Here is a 23,524-nt window from a genome sequence, read left to right as displayed (position 1 = left end):
TGTGACTTAATGAAAAATACTTAAAGAGCCTGCAGGGAAAGAATGTACGTGTGCATGCATGTGTGCACATGTGTGAGTGCACATATGCATGCACAGACTTATTTAACATCCAAATAGTGCACAAATTAATTGGTCTTCCACTGATACGGGCACTCACATTACAAACCCTCAGTGAGCAATGTCCAGACAAAGTTTCACATGAAAGTGGGTGTCTGTGGCACTCCTGGAAAGAAACAACCTGGCTTAAACACTGTATCAGAATTGTCTGCTTCTACATTGTTTCCTTGTTCTTTGATACATGGAAAACCAACTTCTGTTATCAGTGGGAGGAAATGTACTATAAAGCACACTGCTGTCACATTCACGCTTGAATTATGGTTATACTAAATTATAATAAAAACTTTGGCCACCTGTAATTTAGACTACAGGCAAACACTTAACTGTAGAATCACTTGACGAGTGGGAAAAGATATTGTTATGTTCAAGTTTTCTGTTTTGCCAAACAGCTAGCTAAAGGTGTAATTCATATGCTACTTCATGTAAAGATTTGCATTGTGCATGCTGGTGTTATTTCACAGAGTTGGAAAAGACCACAAGGGCCGTACAGTCCAACCTCCTGCCATGCAACTTGCAACTCCACTGTTTTCCCTGTATCCCCCCCTCACCCCAACATAGCTATGAATTGATTTGGAAAGCAGCTATGTCTGAAACACCACTATGAAGCTGCTGTAGGAGTTTGTTCTAAAGATGCTGGGAAGTGTAGATTCACACCGAGCACTATGCTTGGATTCCTGCCATTTCACAGATCCTCAGTCTCTGTCCAGCCTCTTATTGCTGCCAGCTGCCCACTTCCGCCTCTGATGTGGCAGTAGCAGCATTGCTTCAGATCATTCATCTCTCTCCTGTCCTGTATCCCTTTGTTCCCTACTCATGTTGTGTATGAGATGGGAAGCTGGAGAGAGACAGGATCTAAGAAAGAATGAGTAGGACTGCCACAGCCACTACCTTAAAAGTGGAAGTGGACAGCTGGACATGTTTTATTTTATTTTTTTAACTTCCAGATTAGGGATGTTCAGTTTGTATTGTATAATCCCGAATTTCTCAAAAAATATGACTGTAGAGAGTTTATCAAACAACGTAATTGCTACTGAATCAATGCATTCCAGCACTTAACTATGTTAGCATTTCACTTCTTCTCTCACACTAAGGACGGGTAAAGTGTGGCCCACAGGTTTTTTTTAAAACCACCCTACAAAAATGTCCCCCCCCCCCCCCCCCTTTTTTCCTTCCCGAAGGGGGGGGGGCTTTTCCCCCACGTTTGGAACCCACCCACCCCCTTGAAAAACACTGCCTCAAAATGATCCCAAATGTCCAGGAAGACCCAGAAACATGGTGGCAAATTACTGTTGTTTTTGCTGTTGTTGCAGGAGTGGATGCAGCTGACGTGTTGCACAATTGTCCACACCATCTTATACACACCCAATCCTACAAGCGTTCCCAAAAGATATAATAGCCAGAGCAGCAAAAATCTGGTATAAATTATTTTTTGTTAAATTTATTAAGAAGGATATTGGTTTTATTTTCAGTAGTAAATCTCTTGCATTGCAATCATTTCCAAGAAACTGATAAGGAAAGAAAAGATTGCATTCTACTGCCTATACCTGTAAGTCCAAAATCATCATCAAAATGATCATACGTTATTAAGAGCAAAATGTTGAATGGAAAAACACCCGCTTTGCATGCAGATAAACTCAAGTTCAATCCCTAGGCTTTCCAGACAGAGTGGGTTGTCGAGGTGTATACCCTGTTTGAAATCTTGGGACAGCTATTCAATGTTGACAACTCTAAAAGCTAGAGTATATGTATATGAAATACAGACCTATGTAAAAATATCAGTACTTAGACCAAAGGTTACTCTTTTGAACCCGCAACAAGAATCTGAGCCTAATTTGGAGGCAGCCCTAGTCAGATCACTCACGGCCTCACTCTTGTTCTTGGCACTGGATGTCAGGGAGAAGATACATACAGTCACCCTCCAAGTAGGAAAGAAAATGTATCATTGGGGTTTCTCTAGCTTGGAGGCTTTAAAGCAAGGGTAACTAAGAGGCTGTGCAGACTGCCCATAAGGGGCACTGCAGCTGCCTCCAGCTGTGCCAGATCTGGCTTTTTCAGGACACAAAAAGGAGCCACAAAAAGTAGCTCCTTTTTGCACCCTGGAAAGGGCGCGATAGCTGCTGCACTGTGTAGATACAGCGCTAGTGAAGTGCCTTAAAGTGTAGTCTAAGTGTAGGCACCTTTGGTCTAAGTGTGGACGCAGCACTAGAGAAGCACCGTGACGCCACACACCATGTGGAGCAGCACACGGCCTCATGCCACCCTGGGAGCGGAGTCGGGGCGTACGTCATGTGGACTCCACACCCAGGCCGGCCTTAATGGCCAGTGTGCATAGCCCCTGACTCACCTTTGGTTTCAGACTTGAACTCATATAATCCTTCACCACTAACAAAGCTGGCTGGGGCTTTTGGGGGCTGAAGTCTAAACCAATTGGAGAACCAAAGTTTTCTCTTCCATACACATGCACAAACAAACCTTTAAAGTGCAGGAGTCTATTACCAACTGCAGCAGCAAACTCCTTTTACCCTGAGGAACAAGCAGGGACCAATATGAACAACAATCAAGATTGTGGCATTCATAAGTATTAGCACTCATAACTGAGATGGAGTCTTCGGGATGTTGGGGGCACACCAAACTGACTTTCAGGGCCAATGGTCCTGCTAAGGCAGTTCTCTCAATCTGCAGAATTCCTAGGTGTCTCAGCCAGCTGACTCCCCACCATTCTCCTTCCATCTCTGAGCACTCTTTCAGCCTCTGAATGAAGTAAATTAAAACACTTCTTGTCATTTTGACTTTCACATCATGTATGGCTTTTCTTATTTATAGTACATGTTCATAATTTCCTTAAAGCAAATGTTAGCAATGAAACAGCTGCTACACTGGCAACTAAATGAACACCATCAGAAGCCTGTCTGCTAATATCCTCCCTTCAATGCTTCAAGGGGAGACAAACTTCAAGGGGAGACATCACATCTTCATTGATTACAGAACTAGATTCCTGGGAAGATTCTGGGGCTCAGTTTCCACTTGGATACTATGCGGTTGTGCAGAACTTGTCATGGGATACACAACATACAAGGTTTATATTTATGATGATATACTCTTTCAGAGTATAAGTTCTCACTGGAGTTAGAGACACACGTGTAGGTGCTGTTTTACATAACCAAGAAGACAGCAATGTTCAGATCATTTTTTTACAATCCCATCCAATGCAACATCTGAAGTTATGATCTTGGATTGAACTTTTGCATAGTAATGTTAGCAATAAAAACACTAACTAAAAATAGCTAATTAACAATACACGTACTTGCCTGGGACTTCAAAATGATTCTGCTAAGACTTCCACACATATATCTGCAGTTAGTGTTCCACAAAGACCACCCTGGTAAAAGAACTAGCCTTCAGCTTCAAAAATATTTTTGTGCAGTGTGAGATGATATTCATAGAAGTAAGAGCTGACTTTTCATATCTGGGATAGGCAGGCTTGGCCAGTGAAGTTGGTAATTATTTGAGCCAAGCATCCATGTAGAAATTGGCTGCTGCACATTCAGCAGCATATCCAAAGCTCCAATTTTAGTCCTATGTTGTCATAACATATTGTGGCTGATTTCCTTAAGCCTACTTCTTTACTTCAATCCTACTCCAATTATTTCATATTTTACTAGCCATAACGTTCTAATCTGTTTCACCATCCTTTTCCAGTTCCCTACCATAAATAAGAAAAATTGATAACTCTTACCTCTTTAGGTAAAGACACCAGTTTGTTTCTGTCAACATTCAATATATTCAGTTTCTTTAGCCTTCCAATGCTCTTCGGTAAAGTCTGTTTTGGATCCAAACAAAGTAGCGTCAGTCATCATCCTGGTTGCTACCAGAAATAATAATAATAAAAAAAGCCCTCTACAGCAAATGAATTGGAAGTTCTAGGTGCCACAGGATTGCGGCTAGTTTTAGATATGCTTCAGATATCTAAGGGGATTATCCTCCAACAAAGGCAGTATTATAGACAATGCCACAAAATGTAGGAATGTTACTGTTTTGGACTATCACTCCCAGAATCCAGAGCCAATAGAGCCAGTTTTCTTGTCAGCTGGAGATCCATAGTCCAGATACTGGAACTACATCCAGACTTGATAGTAGGTCCACAATTCTGCTTTTAAAAGGTTACTGATAATACTACTAATCATCTCCCCTTTCTTTTTACACAGCGACACTTAGAATGAGGTTTGGGATTGGAAAATTTTGTTTTTTTAATCTCTTCCTCTGCTGTGCATCCATCTGCATCCTTCAAATTGTCTAAATGCTTGGCAGCCCCTCCCCCAATGCCTTCTGGGACTTGGGCTGGCAAAGAGAGTAGCAGAATTGCTTAAAATACGTTTCTACTCAGTTTGGGGTAATTTTCTCTCTCCTAGCCAGCCCCTACCCATACTGAGGCTCATAATTTTCTTTTCTTTTTTAATTTATTTTTATTATTGCTTTTCTACACAAAATATCACAGTGTAACACAACTTCCTCACATTAAACACTAACAGTTAACATATCTACTAAACATAACATACATAAAAGCACTCAATATACTAAAAACATAGTACATAAAACACACATTTCCTACCACTTGATCTTTCTTTTATTTGTTTCACATTATTAATAACTGTTTTATCTATCTGCTTTTATAACTGCTAACTCTACCTTTTCTAATCTTTATCGACATCTTAAGTTAACATATACATTTCCATTCACTTGACCTTCTTTACCCTATTTCCTTTGAGTAAACTCATCTTTTCTCAATTTTACACTCTTAATCTTGTATGTTCTTTTTTTTCATACTTCCCTTTTACCTAACTGTCATCATCTATGAGTGACCTCATTTTCTTAAATCATACTCCAAAATTTTAACCCATAATTCTTTATCTTTTATTTGTTACTTCTTTCCAATGTTTTCCTAAGAAGTCATAAAATAAGTCCCATTCTGTCTTTGCAATATCTTCAGTTTTTTCCTTCATCCAACTTGTCATTATGTCCATCTCTGTCATTTCATACACTTTGATCAGCCACTGGTCTATAGTTGGGGCTTTATCTGCTTTCCAGAATTTAGCATATACAATCCTAGCATATGTAAACAGATAAAATAATAGTTTCCCATATTTTTTTTCCACTTTGTGTTCTACCATTCCCAACAGAAAAGTTTCTGGACAAAATGATATTGTTATGTTCAAGTGTTTTATAAATTCCCAGCCATTTCTTTTTTTTGTTTCCTTGCATGACCGCCACATGTGGTAATACGAGTGACTCATAATTTCCCACAGATGCCTTTTCTGCAGTTGCAAGGAGATAGAATACAATCAGACCTCCATATCCACAGATTCGACCAACTATGGGCTGAAAATATGTGTGTGTATTGTTGGGGGGGGGGGCTGCAAAAGTTCAGGAAGCTCCAAAAAGCAAAATTGACTTTGCCATACTTCACGCACTATGCTGAATCCACCCAAATGAAGTGATGTGTAGGTACAGCCTGTTGTAACCTCCTGCCATTTCATAGATCCTCAGTCTCTCTCCGGCACTCATTCTTTGAGCATTATTCTCCTCACATGTCATTTGTTTGCAAATACTATGCCATTTTAAATAAGGGACTTGAGCATCTGTGAGGGATCTTGGAACCAATCCCCCATGATACCAACGGCTGACTGTAATTTTATTATTTCCATTTTATTATCTTAGGATTCACATTTAAGACATTCTATTCAGAGACCATGCTGTTCTCCACCTATGCAAGTTGCCATGAAGTCGTATATGCAGTTGTGTGCTCTGTAAGTGATTGTGAAGGGCAAAAGTCCAAACACCTTTTAAGGCTTAATGCCACGGATCTGCAGAATTATCAGAACAAATGACCTGGGATCTGTACAAACACCGGCAACCATTAATAACTGAGAAATACCAGCCTTCCACAGTCTTGGGGACCCTTCCTCACTACACAATTATAGCTCTATGATTCCACTTTAAATACCATGGCTGCATTCTATGGAATCCTGAGGTTTGTACTTTGGTCAAAAAACCAAAAGAGAGCTCTGGCTGAGAATTGCAAATGCCTTTCTAAACTAAAAATCTCAGGCTCTCAGAGAATGTTGCCATGATAGTTGAAATGGAATCAGAGAATAGTGTGAAAGGGCTCCAATAGTCACATTTCTCCCATTTCCTTTTGTTTTGCAAGCATCTGAACTGATCAATACTGCCTGCTGGTCTTCTCTTCCCTTATTCCTGAAGAAGGAAAAGGGAAGAAAGTCACAAAGTAGAAGGAAGGTTTTTTTTTTGTGTTTTTTTTTAAACCACCATAGAAATACCAATTGTTAAGGAATGAAGCAAGTGGTAAGTGGATGCTATATACATCTCTGCTCAAATACATTTTGGTAGAATATCAGCAATGTGAATAGTTTCAGGATAAGATCACACATAACATAAAAGAAGGGAGGAGAAATATGGGGCCCTCTAAATGGAAATATATTATAATTCCCTTCATCCCTAAATACCCATTGTCCTTAAACCAGTGATTATGCTTATCTGAGATGATAAGAGCTATGATACAACGTCATTGATAGTGAGGCTCAAGTTCTTCAAGCCAAACTAAAGAAAGGCAGGATATAAATAAAATCATTAGATAGAGTATGACCTTTGCTTTCATATTAGTATCCATCTCTACCATATCACTGTATCAAAATACAGATCAAAATGTCTCACTCTCGCTCTTTCCTACTTCCTCATGTCAGGTCCCTACTGCATCTTTTCCTTTCCCATTTGGAAAACAGTCCTCAATAATTAGGTGCCATGGAAGTGAGCCACTTCCTCCAAACTCAGGCAACTACCTGGAGTTGGCAGAAATACTGCAAGAGATGGGCAAGGGTAGCATTTGGAAAGAGATCTTAATAAACAGAAATGAGAGGACAGTGAGCTTCCTTTGTGCATATTTCTTTGTCTTCAAGAACGAGATTCTTCAGGACCATACAATGAAGATAATGTACACTTATGGCCAACAGGTTTCAAAATACAGAACAAATGGCAGTTCAACCAGCACTACTGAAACCATTTTTTAACCCATTGTAACTGTGCAATATCCAAAATCCCCCCAGCCCACATTTTTCATGTTGTAGCCCCTCAAAACAGCTGTTGTCGTATTGATGCAGAGTCACAACCAGCTACTGTCTTTTTGCTGAACTCGCTGCAGTCAGCATCCTTGAGGGACCTCCCAAGGATGCCTGTCTTGGAAAGGGAGCTGCCAAACTGAAAAGTGTGAGTAGGTGTTGCACTGGGAGACATATGTGCTGGAGACGCATCTCCCAATGCAGAATTAGAGCCATGGCATCCACTGGGGTTTAGTTGTAGGATGCCCCATGGATACCAAAATCTCAAGCTCAAGTTCCATTAAACACAGTGGCATAGTACAATAGCATCCTTCATATAAAATACCTTTTTGGAATATTTTCAAGATACGGATCATTAAATCCGTAGATAAAGAATCCGTGGATATGAAGGGCTGATTGTACCTGACATCACAGACACCAGTATCTTGGGGATCTTTTGGTTGATTCTATCATTTTGATATTTTTATTTTGTTTCATATGCCTTCAAAAGCAGCAACTGAATTTAAAAGGCCCACCAGATTATTAGACAACCTTTCAAGTGAAATAACACATTTGGGGAGTTTACAGTTAAAACCTCCTTCCCTCTTAGATCAGGTAGGAACAGATTTTGGAAAATTGCTTCTTAAAAATTCATGAAGTAACTAAGGGCCCAAACAGACAGGCCAAAATAAAGATACTTCAGGTCACTTTGGAGATATGCTGTTTAAATGCTGCATGTGTCTTAAGAGGCCAGAAGCCACGCTCCAGTTCTAAGGACTAGACTGAGCATAGCTTTGGTGCAGCTTTTGGCCTCTTAAGATTTGTGTGTGTGTCATTTAAACATCATACCTCAAAAGTGACTCAAAGCAGCTTTATTTTAGCCTGTCTGTTTGGGCCCTAACACACAACAGAGCAATCACCTCTGTTCAACATGTTAATTATTAATTGCTACTTGTTACATAGAAGAAAATAGTGAAGTAGGGAAGGAGGAATATCAGCATACCCTCATTCCTCCCAAATTAATATGTTAAAAGTACCTTGCTTATTTGCAACAGGTCACTTTCCAGGTTCTGACTACTTTTACCTAATTACAGCTATGGTTGTTTTATCCTACACAGTATTTACAGCTAGCTAGCCCTTTGGGAAACAGTAGAACACTGCTATTAGCAATTTTTCACAATGTACACTGACAGAGTTTTTCTATAATGACCTACCTGCAAGTTGGAGCACATACATATACACTCTCTCTCTCTCTCTCTCTCACACACACACACACACACACACACACACATGCACAAACATAGTGACCAATATTCTCCCTGGGCTACAGCCCCCACAATATGCAATATCATGTATAGGAATGTAAACTGAAGGCTAATAATTCAGCTGTCTTGTAATACAGTATTTCAGTCTAATTGTCTTATGGTAGTAAAATAAAGATGGTGCAGTCAAAATGAGTCAGGACAAGGGGAAAAAGACATAATTACTGCCATCCATTTGAAGAGCTAAAATTGTACTTACCAACAGCTGGTTTTCTGTGAGAACTAATTCTGTAAGGCTTTCACAGTCTCCTACTGCTTCTGTTAACTGAACAAGCCGGCTCTGGTCAACTTTCAAGATGGATAGCTTTTTTAACTTTCCTAGAAACAAAGAAGAGAGCAGTTTGTGCTAAGTAGTATTCTTTTAAAATGAGACAGACAGACAGACAAAGGCATCAGTACAGATAAAACGTCATCACTACGTATCATTACTGAGCATTTAAAAACACTGAAATATGCCTGCAAAATTCTGTCAGGTTCTTAAAACTGAGTTGCCACTTACCAACACAGCCTTATTGAAAACTACACATTACACTGAAACCTCTCAAGGCTAGTTCAGTCAAAACTGTTTTCTAGAAAAACACCCTCCACACAGGAGGTATAGGCTGCCCAGTGAGATTAGTGACTATTTCTATGTGCACACATATCCAAGAACCTTCTGCACACTGGGTCTTTCACCAGAGGCATGGAGGTTCATTATATATGACATTGGAAAGCACATATCATCTTCTAACATTCAGATGCTACCTGTCCCACCATTTCCATCAGGTGAATTACCTCAAATTATGCTCAAAGAAGCCTGTGAGACCTGCTGTCTTGACAGATCCTTGCTTCCAATAGTGCCATATAACAGATTTGAACCCAGGCTGGAATGGAATGTTCTATCCACAAAACTATTATGTGCTGGTGGTAGTTTCGCCTTAGGGTTTTTGTATGTCAGAAACAACTTGAAAACACACAACAACAACAACATCCTAAAGGCACCAGATCCTGCCTAATCTTGGAAGCTAAGCAGGGTCAGCCCTGATTAGCACTTGAATGGGAAACCATCAACAAATCTAAGGTGCTGTAGGCTCTGTTTCAGAGGAAGGAACTGGCAAAACCACCTCCATGTATTCTTTGTTCAAGCCAACAGGCAACTTGAAGGCACACAGAAACTTAAATAATATATGCAGTACACAGAATGCAAATTTTGGGGTGGAGATGGGGAGTTAAACACAGTAGACACTTTGTTACAGATTCAAATGAAACTTAGCTAGTTGTCTTATTCACCTGTTTCCAGTTGCTCTATCACTAACTGATAATGAACTTGTGCACCCATTCGAAGGTTTAGTCCACTGGTTCCGCTAAAATAAAATTGCTGACTGGCTGCTTTGAAATATATCACCAAGAGTAGAACAACTAAAAGACAGCAGCCGATGTTCAACTAGCAGGAGAAAGGTAAGAACAAGATGGTAGATGTGGAGTGAGCAGCGGACAAGATAGGGCAGCCAAAATAAGGCTTACATAAATATAGTCATTCCATTTGGGAAATTCACATCAGAGTAAGAACTTTATAAAAGACTATGTACAGTATTAGATCATTACAATTCCTGATCTACCTGCCCTTTTCTTAGTTCTTTTCATGGGAATGAGAGTGTTATATCTGCTTGACATAGAGAGAACTAGAAGAGCCAAAATAATTTCCTCTGTTTTACTAGTCTTGTAGATTTATTATGTTTTTGTTGTTGCTGATTGGTTGAGTTTGTTTTGGCTTTTGGGGTGGGTGGGGGAGCATTTCCTGAAACTGGCAAAAACAAAAGAAAATCCTTCTATTTCAGGTTTTCCTAACAATTTAAGACACTGTATCTCCATTTATAACAAAAAATAAAATGTAAAGGAAGTTTAATTTATAACTATATTCTCAATAAAGTATATCTTTAATATATTAAGCATGACAATTGTATTTCAAATGAAGTTATACATAATGCATTTTGTGTGCCTAAAGTATCTATAAGAGTGCTAATCCTGCATTTTTCAATTTTTCTGAAAACGCTGGATGCAAATATGGGGAGTGGGGAGCATTTTCCCCTCATGACTTTACAATTCCCAGAGATTTTACATCTCTAGATGTAACTAAGCAACCTAACCAGAAAAGTTTACAATTTTTCTTCCAAACTGATGTTTCAGTATGTTCATTTCAGTGATTAAATGTTAACATACACAGAGACAACTTCCTATCTAGATTTTAATAGTGAGGAGGAAACTGAATAGAGGAAAAGGGGGGGAAAGATATACGCAATCAAATGAACTTGCAGGTATTCATTTAGTTTAGGTGTCGAGACTATGGTTAAAGTGAAAGATTCAGAGAAAAATGGATTTCAGAAGCAATCTGTAAGTGGGCAGATAGAACCAATCAGGTATGTGCAAGAGTAGAGAGGGTGGCATATGGCATGTAAATAAACAGGACTCTTTGGAGCAACTGGGGTTGGCCAAAATAAAAGAGTGAAGGTCACCAGCAGGAAATCAGAGCTTGAAAAGGTTTAAGTTTTGGATTGCAAATCCAAGAATTCCCTGCGTAGCAAATTCTGAGAATTGTAAAGTTAACTCTCCTAAACTTTGGACAGAATATGACAGTAGTAGGTTGCATCTACACTGCAGAAATAATCCAGCTTGATACAACTTTAACTGCCATAGCTCAGTGCTAAGGAATTCTGAGAATTGTAGTTTGATGTAGCACCAGAACTCACTGAAATAGAAGGCTAAATGTCTCACAAAATTACAAATCCCAGAATTCCATAGCACTGAGCCATGGCAATTGAAATAGTGTCAAACTGGATTATTTCTGCAGTGCGGATGCAGCCATAGACAGAAAGATGGGGTTGGGTCAGTTTGGAGTTGTTGAAAGGTTTAAAATTGATGCTGGACACAGAAGATATGGAAATAGAATATTTGAGAAGTAGTGTTATGTTTGTTGAGTAAGAGAGAGGGGTTGACTTTGGCATATATATCTCAGGGCCTGAACAGAAAGGCCAAAATAAAGCTGCTTCAGGTCACTTTGGAGGTATGCTGTTTAAATGATGCATGCATCCTAAGAAGCTGGAAGCCACACCAAAGCCACTCTCCAGTCCAAAGTGACCTGAAGCAGCTTTATTTTGGCCTGTCTGTTCGGGCCCTCACTTTGCTAAAACGAAAGCCAAAGAGAGGGTTGCAGTCAAATGTGGAAAGAAGCCAACCAAAGCATGGACTATGGGAGAGGAAACCAAGAATACAGTCATTTCATGTATTGTTTTATCTCCCCAAACAGACAATGGAACAGTTACCAAAACTACTGAATATCTTACACTCTAGTTTACATTTCACAAAAACGTGCAGCCCTTCCTTGTATATCTAATCATCAAAAAGACTGTATGAAAACATCAGTTTGGAAGAATGTTGTGAAAATTTCTGGTCAGACTGCATGTGATCACCATAAGCTGAAAAACTGAGTGCTACCATTCAGGATGGAACATAAGGGGTTTTGGGTCATTTATCATCTCCCTGACTTTTTATATATGCAGACTCTTCATTGGAAGGTGTCCAGACCTATGCACCAGCCCATTAGGCAAACACCAGGCAGTAATCACTCCCCTGAGAAGGCCATGGCTACCCAAGAAACATAAACCTGCCATGCTAATTCCTCCCTTTCCCACTCTGTAATGCTAGCATCATATCACTATGCCTAGCAAGGGCCCACATCAATGTGGTGAGGCATAGAAATGCACAACATGACAGCTGTAGATAAAAAAAATGTACTACACATTACATAGCAGGAAGAAAGAAAATACAATATGGAACAGTTCCTTTTAGCCTGGTTTTCATAATAACCTCATTTGGATGTAAGACTAAACCAGTAACCTAAGATCAAGTCTATATGAATCTTGAGTTCATGCATTTTCCCTTCTGTCATGGCTAGAAGGATCCAGGTAAGTTTGGGATTTTTCTTCTTCTGTTATGAATTACTGTAAATGAAACTTAAGAAAACATCTGAACTAAACCAAGTTGAAACTGTGAGGCATGAACCTGAGTGGTTTTAGTAAAATACAAATTATAGTTTAGGTAAAAACACAACACTAAACTTTTGGTAGAAATGTAAGAAGCAGCTACAAATCTCCTCATATCTACTGCAGGGAAGGAGAGATAAAGGCGTAGATCGGTGTTTGCACAGACCCATTCTCATCATGCTGTACCATGAGTGCATGCAAACAGAGCCAATCAGCTCTAGCACCAAAAGAAATCCTCAGAATGAATTTAATACATATTACAAAACAAAAAGTTTTCCATATACATCAACTTCTTTCGGGTATAGAGTGAAGACTTCTTTAAACACACACACACACACAATATTTCATTCTTTTCTTTTTTAAACTTGTCACATACTTACCTATACCATCCGGTAGCACCTCAAGAAGATTTTGAGAGATGAGTAGGTCAGTTAAAGACGTCAGACCGCTTATCTCTTCAGGTAGTCTTTCCAGTTTGTTTTCAGAGATATCCAAACATAGCAGGTTTTTCAGGCTTCCTATTTCCTACAGAGCAAAAATCTAAGTCATGTCTCAACATACAACAGCCAGAAATCTGACAACTGTCTTATTACAACATTCTTAAGAGCAAAGGACTATCATTCCTCTATGACAGAAAACAACCTATTTCTGATTATATCGCAAGTGAGTCAGCAACAAAGTCTGTATGTGAAATGCCTAACGTGTGCTAACAGCCCAGGTTAATTTGTTGTTCTCAAAGTTATGGGTGCAACCCATTCATTCAGTGAAAAGCAACACCCAATTCTAAGTGGTAAATCAAGGTCAAAGGGCTAAATAATGAGGAACCCAGGTTAATGAAGACAACCTCCCTTTTCAACTGAGACCTAAGCAAATTCGACCTTGCTGAATCATGCTTCAGGACCAGTATATGATTTTGCATCTTGCATTTCTTGACAAGCAAAGGATTTCTAATGAAGCAGTATTTTAATCTTAGTTAGTTAATCTTGTCAAATTATATATGAAGAACTGCCATTGTACAATCAAATTATATTTATACTGTATCTCTAGATTACAGTTAGAAGAAGACAAAGATGCTTAAGTATAATTCTAAAATGAACACAAATTATTTTTAATATTGTTCACACACAAGCACATTCTCACCATAAATTCACACCTACACAAATTCTGTCATGGATCATCTCTTCAGTCATCAAAACACTCAACACTGTTGAATCAACACAGCTGAAAGGATGGTGGAAAGCAGACATTTTAAAGCTCACTCCTGTTTAGTATGTCTCATCCTCTTTTCAGCTTCCAAACAACTGACTGTGCAGAGAAACGCTCCTTCATACAGTTAAATAGTTAAGTGCTTGAGACTGAAGAAAATGGGTTTCTTTACAGTACTCTCCCAACTTCCAGTGTAAGAAACCCCTGCAGATGAGCCCTTTATTCTTTTCCTGTCAAATCTCTATTTTTGATCATCTGTATAAACAGAAGTTGTAAATACCTTGACTAAACAAGATTGGAAACAAAGTCAGGAGGGCTATATGGAAGATTTTAATACTGTTGTTTTATGTGAAATTTGTGCCTGTATCTATCTTCCAAATTCAGCCTGAGCAGAATTACCAAAATGTTCTGAGCTAATTAGATCTGTCTATGTCACTCAATGACGCAACACTCCTCAAAGTTTTCCTGCCTTCATTTAATTGTTAAGAAGTTTGCCACTGTCTCCCTCTGATCCTGAGTATGTGTGATTTGCCCAGAGTCACCCAGTGGGTTTTCATGGTCCAGCAGAGATTCAAAATCCAGTCTTCTGGAGTCCTATTGCAACAATCAAACCAATAGACCATCCTGGATTGTTCATTAAACTCTCAAAGGCAAATTCTCCGCTAATGTGAAAAATAAGGTTTTATTCCTTGTTTAAAGCATATGCAGATCCTTGTAGATAATTTCTGCAAATTAAAAAGAGAGAATTTGCTGACCTGCATGGCCATGCTAACTAGAAATGTCTGTAAATTGTAATCCAAAAACATCTGCTCAAAGGATTATCTTGACTTGAGTCTGGGAATTAATTGGGAGACAGTGCAGTTGTTTCATGTGAAATGTGTTCCCTATGATCACCTCTAGCTGCCATACACTGCACATCTTGGCCATGCTTAGGGACTCAATATCTTTCAGCACACACCTACCTTTATCTACCTCCTTGCCCCACTTGATTTTCACAGCCTTTTCTGCTTTTTTGTGAACTCTTTTGCCACATGAACTGGCCTTTCTACGGGGGGGGGGGGGCGATTAGACAGATAGATACAGGTGCTGAAATATGCTTCTGGAGGAAGCAATTCACTGGTGGTTTTGTTCTGATTTGCATTTGTTTGCTTGTTGTGTTTGTTTTCCTATGAAAATTATTATTATTATAATTATTCTTAGGCAGGGTACATACCGCCACTTTGCGGCGCTCTGCCGCCGCCGCCGGTAGGTCCACGGGGGAGCCGGAGCCTTCAGACGGCGCGACTCCCGCGCGGACCGAAAAAGAAGCTCCAAAACGGAGCTTCTTTTTCCCTCGCATTTGCGACATAGCGAGGCGCCAGGGGCGCACTCTCTACGTCACAAAGGACGCGACGCGTACGGACGCTCAGCGTCCGATATGCAAAGATGGCGCCGGCCATGTAGAAGGGCCGGCGCCATCTTGTACGGACGGAGTCCGTACTAGGCCCAGGGGCGTCTATAAGAGACGCCCCTTTTTTAAAATGGGACGTCCTCCGGACGTCCCAAATGGCGGTGAAGCCCCATCGATATGATAAGTGCCTTTTTTGGCAAAAATACAACATGAACATTTAACAAGTTAAACTAGCATCACATTCCCTCTTATTCTTCAGTTTTCAAATACACATTCAAAGTACATGGATATTCATATGGCATTGAGAGATTGAAAAAAAATTATGCTACCTTATAAAAAGCATGTTACTTTATAAAGAGCACGTTGAGATAATTTTTCATTTAAAAATAGATTAGATTAATTAAAAATACTGAAAATTATCTTTTACCTGAGGTAATTCCGCCAGCTGGTTTCCATCCAGCCAAAGGTCTTTAAGATTACAAAGTGCACCTATAGTTTCTGGCTATAGAATACAAAAAAAAAAAAATCTTTCAGTTAGCATTGCAAAATACAGCTCAAAGTATAGTATGCAAGATAATAACAAGCAACTTTGTTGCAGTTTCACATTCTGGATCGCTGATTCAGAATTAGGCATTAGGTTTGCATTAAGATCTATAACAAGGTATTTCATCTATTTAGTCTTGTATAACAAGGTATTTATCTGGTGGCACAGTGGTTAAATGCCTGTATTGCAGACACTCACTCACTAACTGCAAGGTTGTGAGTTCAATACCAGCCAGAGGCTCCAGGTTGTCTCAGCCTGACATCCTTCTGTAGGTCGCTAAAATGAGTATCCAGCTTGTTGGGAACAATTAGCTTACATTTTTTAAACCGCTTAGAACATTTGTAAGCAGTATAGAAATATACTTGCTATATCAAATACAGTACCGTCTGTATAAAAATAAACAGAAAACCTGTGTATCTTTCAGAATGCTGACTGCTCAGTATGCCATCAGGCAGGCAATTTGAACTCCCAGTGTTTTGAGTTGTATATTTAAAAAGCAGAGCCCTCCCTCCAGTCCATCCGGTGCCATCCAGCCATAGAGGGCCCTGCTCCATAGGGCCTGGCCTGAGCTAAGAAGCAGAAACTTCCCCTTAGGGTGTCGGTGAAGGGAAAGGGAGGGACAAGGCTGCCTTCAGGGGCATTCCTGGGTCAGACAATGAGAGAAACTGACTTCAAATTCTGATGGATAAACTCTAAATTTTTCTTGACTTTTTTTAGTCTAAACCACCTAAAGAGATATGTTGTTTTTTTCTTCACTTCCTCAACTTCTGAAAGCAAAAACACATGCATCTCTGACTGCCTTTAAGGGCAATTGCGCTTGCATCTCCTATGCTGATAGCTTCAAATCATTCAACTGAATGGTATCTCTTCTGTCAAATTATTTGTACAAATAACAATAATTACATGTTTGAACATTCATGGTATACTTGTTTGCTTGTCTTAAAAACCAATTGCAAATTTCACAGCAACTGTAATTCATTATTCCCCCAGTGTATATTGTCCTTTTTGCTTCTGTCAGCTGTTTCTTGTTAAAAAATGTCTTCATTACAAAGACTGTATGTGTATATATATATATATATATATATGTATGCGTATGTGTGCGCAAGAGATCATATTTTTCTTTTTAAAATGTCTTTATTACAGAGACACTGTGTGTGTGTGTGTGTGTGTGTGTGTGTGTGTGTGTGTAAGAGACCATACATTTTTTTCTTTTTAAAATGCCTTCATTACAGGGATACTGTGTGTGTGTTTATGAGAGAAAGACCTTTTCTGTTTTATAAAAATGTCTTCATTATAGTGACTGTGTGTCTGTGTGTGTGTGTGTGTGTGTGTGTGTGTAAGAGAGAGTGACAGAAAGAGAGAAAAACCATACACATTTAAAGTGGAAAATTTGTAATTCCCTCAGTATATTTTTAAGCTTCAAGTAAAATCAAAGCCAATTACACATACTGCTTGTGGCCATGCCCTAAAACCAAAAGAGCTATGGACAGAGTAACAAAATTAGTGAAAAATATAACATAATGGGGACTTTCAGTGCTTTTGCTGGGATCTGTTGGAAATTATGGCTTTAATACACCAATCCTGCTAAATGAATGAAAAGGCAATTCTTGTTCTGGAAAAAAAGATCATCTGTTAACCTAGCCACTGTCCATAACCCAGCTGCTCCAAAATTTACAGCACATATTTGTTGGAGGAGGGACACTTCAGAGTTGCTCTGAGGCTAATCTTCTGTTCAGATTCAATAATTTATTATAAAGGAGCAAAAAGACAAGGCATACAGATCAACTTAGTGGCTATACACAAAAGCCTAGCAGTAACATACAGTGACTCTATACTGACTCTCTTCTTTGTTTTTATACTGAACAGACTTTCAAAACCAAAGTATAACATGAACCGCTGTTATTAGGAATTTAACCTCAGAATATTTTTAGTTCCCACAGCCTGCTTTCTATGCACATTTTGTGGTTTTCAAATGAGAGCCTATGCTGGTTTTCATTCTTTTATATACAGACTTCCAACAGCCAAGTGAAAAAAGAAAAGAGCGGCTTGATTTATTTTCTTTTGATGTTTAGCATTTTCATTTATTCATTTGTCCTGTACATTATTTTATTTTATTTTTTATAGTTTCATGCTTATATTAATAAACAGGTGGGTTAAGTGTGACCCCTCAAGGCTATTTTTATGCCCCCAATCCTGTTGTCTACCCAGTAAAGGGGGGGGGGGAGGGTGTAATTATCTCTCCTGGGTTGATTTCCACTACACAACTATATCACTATGATTATATATTAACAACCTTGGCTGCATCTTATAGAATCTTGTTTTTTGTAGTTTGGTCAGAGGCCTCAGAGATTCTCCCAGGCTGTGAAATGTACCTCCCTGAACTGCCAATCCCAGGATTTCACAGGAACAAGGTTGTTAAAACAGAGTCATAGTACTATAATTGTGTAGCGTAAAAGGGCCTCTGGATGCTTCCAGGAGCAGCAACTCACCTTCTAAATTGACCACACAAATCTCACACTTATTTCCCAAAACTCAGTAGACTTTCCCATGTATATTCCAAAACTCAGTAGACTTCTGGCATGTGCTACATCTTTTTTTCATTCTTTCAATTTCTGGCTTGGGGAAGCAGGCCATATTGGTCAAAGGGACAGAAAAACACCCCTTGGCCTGCTAAATTTGTCAATGTTTTAATTGCGGTGGGGGGGGGGAGATTATTTACTGTCATTCATGAACTACCTTGAGATCAAATCTTGGTGGAAAGATGGAGTTATCATAGTTGTTTTAGGTGCTTTACAAATCATGGCTGACATCCTGCATCAGGAAACCTAGCTACAGAGAAATAGTTGTCTTCAAATGCCCCATTCCAAAATCCTACCTTTGAAGATTTGTAGCCTCTCCCTGCCAACCCCCCCCCCCCCAATTTCCAAGGCAGTAGAGAGCAAAGGATGTTAAGTAATAAAACACCTAGCCCTCTCCTGGTCATGGACCACATGAAGACAGACAACTGCTGAGACCCTTGCAGGATTCTGTCAGTATCCTGTTGCAGCTACAAGGCTTCAAAAGTAGAGTCTGGGGGGGGGGGCACTTTTGGTTGTTACAATCATATAATCACAGTAGATGCAAACTGGAATACAGTAGTCTCTCCACATTTGATGGGGTAAGGGGTGAAAGACCCCTGTGAATGTGGAAAAACCACAAATAAAAGAACATCATTCTTTTTACCTAAGAGAACACCTCTTTAGAAATGTCCAGGTCCTCAAGTACAACTCTATGGTCAACATCTGCCACAAGTAGACCATAGAACCATGCTGGAAAACCTACAAATGCCTAGACGAGAAATGTTTTTTCTAGAAATTCTAGGTTCTCAAGCACAAGTCTATGATCAACCTCTAGCAGACTTACGCTGAAGGACCTAGAGATTCCTTGAGAGAACATATGAATCAAAACTGCAAAATAATCAAATCTGCAAAAGTCAGAGCTACAAATGTGGAGGGCCAAATGTCATAAGTCAGGTTTTAATATTACAAGACAAAATGGAAATAAAAAATAAATGGCAGCTTTATATACATCAATAGAGCAGCCCACGCCCCAAAGTTGTTGATTCAAAGCCCAGAATTGAGTTGGTTCATTCATCCAGATTAAGCATTAATCAACAGGAGCTGTGTACCTGCAAGCAAGATGGAGAAACATTCCAAAGAGGTTTCTACAGTCCTCACTCAGGTTTCATGACAACCTCTGTTATCAGACAGATAGTCCCTTCCGGTAGAAATAGTTTTTTAAGAAAAAGAGGTTTGGGTTCAGTTTAAAAAACAAACTCTTAAAACACACACTCAGCTTCTAACACAGATGTGACAATGAAGCTGGAGAGGGAAGGATCAAATATCCATTCCCTATGTACAACAGTCTGAACTAGGATCAGATTCCTGAGTTTATTTTTGAATTATGAAGAATTTTTGAATAATGTAACCTCCAGGCATGCAATAAGCAGACAGTTCTTTAGCCTGCCAAAAAAATAATCTAAGTGCAATCAATGCACAGATCATTCAGAAGAAGACCTCCCCCCCCCCCCCCCAAATATCACTACCGAGAGTTTGGAAGTTTGTGTATTGAAAAGGTAACACATCTGATGTTTTATTATAAAAATTGGAAAAGAGGCTTACCAAATTATAGAGTTCGTTGTTCCCTAAATCCAGCTCTTCTAGTCTCTGCAGTTGGGCAACTGACCTGGAAAAAGAGTTAACAGAGCTGAGGGGTTTTTTTTGTGTGTGGGGGCATATGACAATAAAAGCAGCCTATTAAAAATTATGTTTCAAAGCCTCTAGTGAAAGCAGTGGTGTGATCTAGAATCAAATCACTTACTAAAAATTATGGAAGCAAAAGAAATAAATTCATGCTGAGAATGTAAAAACAAACTGCAACCATCACTTACTCAGGTAAATATGTCAACAGATTCTCTCTCAGTTCCAGTGATACCAGGTTATAAAGGCTAAAAAGATAAAAGAAATTCTATTAATGCTTTAGGATTTTAAAAAGACCATCAAAAATAAAAGTGCCATAAAAGACAGGTAAACATTTCCTTAACACACACACACACACACACACACACACACACACACAGAGATATATTCAAATGTGAGGGAGCATAATTTTATTAATATAAATAAAAATAACATAGGAACACCAGGTTTCAAAAGTGGGTGGGTTTTTTGTTTGTTTTGTTTTTTTGTACTGACACACATAGTTGGAACTTTGGGACTGTGATCACACATATTGCAATTTCTGGACTTTTATCCACTTTACCAAGCTCCTAAGCTATGTGTACATGCAAAAATTATTTCCCAACTACAGTAGTAGTAAGCAGCAAGCAGCATAGAATTGAAAAAAGACTAAACAAATCTCTAAATCAGAATAGAATATAAAATCTGGGACACCTTGATAAATGGGAGAAGTTAACAGGACTAGCAGCAGTTAAGTGAGTACTAGGACAACAAACACACAAACATATATTCACAGGTTACATACATTCGTTCTTTAGAATGAGGAATGAAATGGGGAAAAGAGGTAAGGGTAAGTTGCTTGAGCCTGTAATAGTTATACACTGAGTTTAGAAAAGTTACTTTTTTGAACAAGAATCCCACAAGTATAACTACTGGCCATGTTGACAGGGATTCTCAGAGTGACAGGCCAACAAAGTAATATTTCCATAATAATTTAAAAAGACCTTGGACTACATTAAAAAGAAAAGCATAACTTTTCTGTAGTATAAATATAAATGTACTGATCGGTTTTGAAATTAATTTTTAAGTTTATCTCTCCTATACACACGGGGGTGGGGGGGGGGGGGGAGATATACATACATAAATACTGTATATTAGACCACTGGTCTCCACTGGGATTTGGTTCCAGGATACCCCCCCTTCCCCGGATGCCAAAATCTGTTGATGCTCAAATCTCAGTAGAGCGGTAGGCAACCTTTTTGGGCTGGGGGCCGGGTTGCTGTCCCTCAGGCGACTGGGGGGCCGAAGCCGGGGGTGGAGCTTCCTTGTTTGAGATCGCGCAAGACTTCGCCTCTGGGCGCCGCCATTTTGGGCGAAAAAATGGCAGCGCCCAGAGCGGCAATAAGCCGCTCTGGGTGCTGCCATTTTTTCGCCCAAAATGACGCCGAACTCTTGCGCGACCTCAAAGAAGGTCGTGCGAGAGTTCGGCACCATTTTGGGCGAAAAATTGCGGCGCCCAGAGCGGCTTTTTGCCACTATGGGCGCCGTTATTTTTTCGTGCTGCGGTGGCGGCAACTGCCCCCGGGGGCCGCAACGAAGGCCTCCGGGGGCCGGATCCGGCCCGCGGGCCAGAGGTTGCCGACCCCTGTCTCAGTATATAGAAGGACACAGTAAAATTGTGTTCCCTACATAAAATGAAGGGAAAAAATCAAGGTTGGCTTTATGGCTTTTTTTTAAATTCAATCTGTGGATTATACAGAATCCATGGATATGGAGGGCTCTCTGTGTGTGAGAGTGTGAGTGTGAGAGAGAGAGAGAGAGAGAGAGAGAGAACGAACGAACATAAATATTCCAATGATATAACACACATATAGAGTTCAAAGATATAGCCATGTTAATCTCTAGAATCAGTATGTAGAGAGATCTTGTAGCATCTTTGAGACTAACTGAAAGAAATAGGTTGGCAGCATGAGATTTCATAGACTTCAGTCTACTTCCTCAGATGTTTTTGGTGGAATGGAAGCCAGGGACAGAGATATATATGCCATTGGTATGTGAGAATGTCAATTCAAATTCAAAATCCTTTGGGTTATAACACATATAGAGTGTTACAACACAACAAATATTGCAAACATTACAACCCCGCCAACACTACTACTCTAGTCTTTTTCACAATAGTAGGGATTAATAAGTGACTTCCAGCTTGCCTTTTTATGGTAGCAAACGAGTCATTAATTCTATTTCCCCAATATCTTTTACACAAAAATATTTAAAAAGAAATTTAACTAAATTTGTAATTATTATTAAGAAATGGCACACTACTTTAAAATACTTTCTAAACTAACGGTAGCCTGCAAATCCAAAAGTATACATCACTCCCTATTCCTTCTACCAATTGTCAATCAGAGACTTCAGTTTATCTTTAATAGTTTCTATAGTTTCTGTTCTTATAAAATAGTTAATTTATCCATCTCTGCAAATTAATTGAGATTTATAAACCTTTTTTCTTGTAATGGAACAAGTAAGTCCTTCCAGTGTTGTGTATAATTATGACAGAAGAGGTTATCAAAGTCACAGAAGGCAGAGTTAAGCAAAGTTCACAAAGGCCTGTTACAGACTGCCAAAATAAAGCTGCTTCGGGTCTCTTTGGAGGTATGCTATTTAAATGATGCATGGGTCCTAAGAGTCCGGAGGTCGCGCCAAAGCCACACTCCATTCTTAAGCACTGGAGGGCAGCTTTGGTGCAGCTTCCGGATTCTTAGGACTCATGCATCATTTAAATAACATACCTCCAAAGAGACCCCAAGCAGCTTTATTTTGGCAGTCTGTAACAGGCCTTAGTCATAATTTCCTGCTGATGGCGTGCTCATCATCATAAGTGACATTACACACAGCTAAGCTTTTCACTTACGCCCTATCATAGTAAAAGCCCCATCATACTAAAAGCCTATCATCATCATAGTAACATTCAATTCCCACCCACCCCCATCCTGCTTTTATTTTGGACTAAATGGAACACAAGAAAAGGGACATTATCCCAAAGCTATAATCTCTTTTAATCCTCCAACCTCGCAGAGCAAAATAAAAACAGAAATATGCCCACATTTATATCACAGCTGCCTCTGTGTATATTTTTGTGTGTGTGTGTGTGTATTTTTGTATGTCTTCAAGCCACCTGTAGGCTTATGAATTTCATGTGATTTTCTTATGAAAGGCATACTCTACCTAACACAGTAATAAATCACCGAGGGGCAGCCATCCTCATCATTTGTGGAGAGATACAAAGAGCTCTGGGGAATCTTAAGGACCAAATATTTCTACTGTGCTGGAAGTTTTAATGAACTAGAGGCAAGTTTTTCAGACGGTGAATGTATTAGTTTAACAGGGATCAGGCACAATAGTTCAGTCAGACAGCTATGAAATGAAACAGTCTACCACAATGCCATTTAAAGCCCAAATGCATACAAGGCAACAAGTAACTATCCAGAAAAATACTACTTTTTGTTCTATGCTAGACTAATTTCTAAATAATAAAAAAGTGATGTCCCAAAGCAGGAAAGGTCAATCCAACCAGAGTCTTTATTTAATAGAAACGAATTT

The 23,524-nt window shown here is 39.3% G+C and overlaps 1 protein-coding gene across 3 annotated transcripts in view; it reads right to left on the bottom strand.

Moving 5' to 3' along the window:
• Nucleotides 1–23,524, bottom strand: part of LRRC1 (leucine rich repeat containing 1) — a 96,760-nt gene that overhangs the window by 16,886 nt on the left and 56,350 nt on the right. For 2 of the 3 annotated variants that reach the window (XM_042480013.1, XM_042480020.1), the window contains exons 5-10: nucleotides 20,137–20,193; nucleotides 19,868–19,931; nucleotides 15,591–15,665; nucleotides 12,948–13,092; nucleotides 8,748–8,866; nucleotides 3,854–3,937 (exon numbers count right to left, since the gene is read on the bottom strand). In XM_042480013.1, coding sequence (XP_042335947.1) covers nucleotides 3,854–3,937; nucleotides 8,748–8,866; nucleotides 12,948–13,092; nucleotides 15,591–15,665; nucleotides 19,868–19,931; nucleotides 20,137–20,193 — 544 coding nt within the window. Of the gene's footprint in view, nucleotides 1–1,356; nucleotides 2,869–3,853; nucleotides 3,938–8,747; nucleotides 8,867–12,947; nucleotides 13,093–15,590; nucleotides 15,666–19,867; nucleotides 19,932–20,136; nucleotides 20,194–23,524 lie in introns of those variants that run through there. The other variant, XM_042480028.1, reaches the window with a different exon arrangement.

Source organism: Sceloporus undulatus, chromosome 1 (genome assembly GCF_019175285.1).
Source record: "Sceloporus undulatus isolate JIND9_A2432 ecotype Alabama chromosome 1, SceUnd_v1.1, whole genome shotgun sequence".
Lineage (NCBI taxonomy): Eukaryota > Metazoa > Chordata > Lepidosauria > Squamata > Phrynosomatidae > Sceloporus > Sceloporus undulatus.
This window is presented reverse-complemented; position numbering and strand designations above follow the sequence as displayed.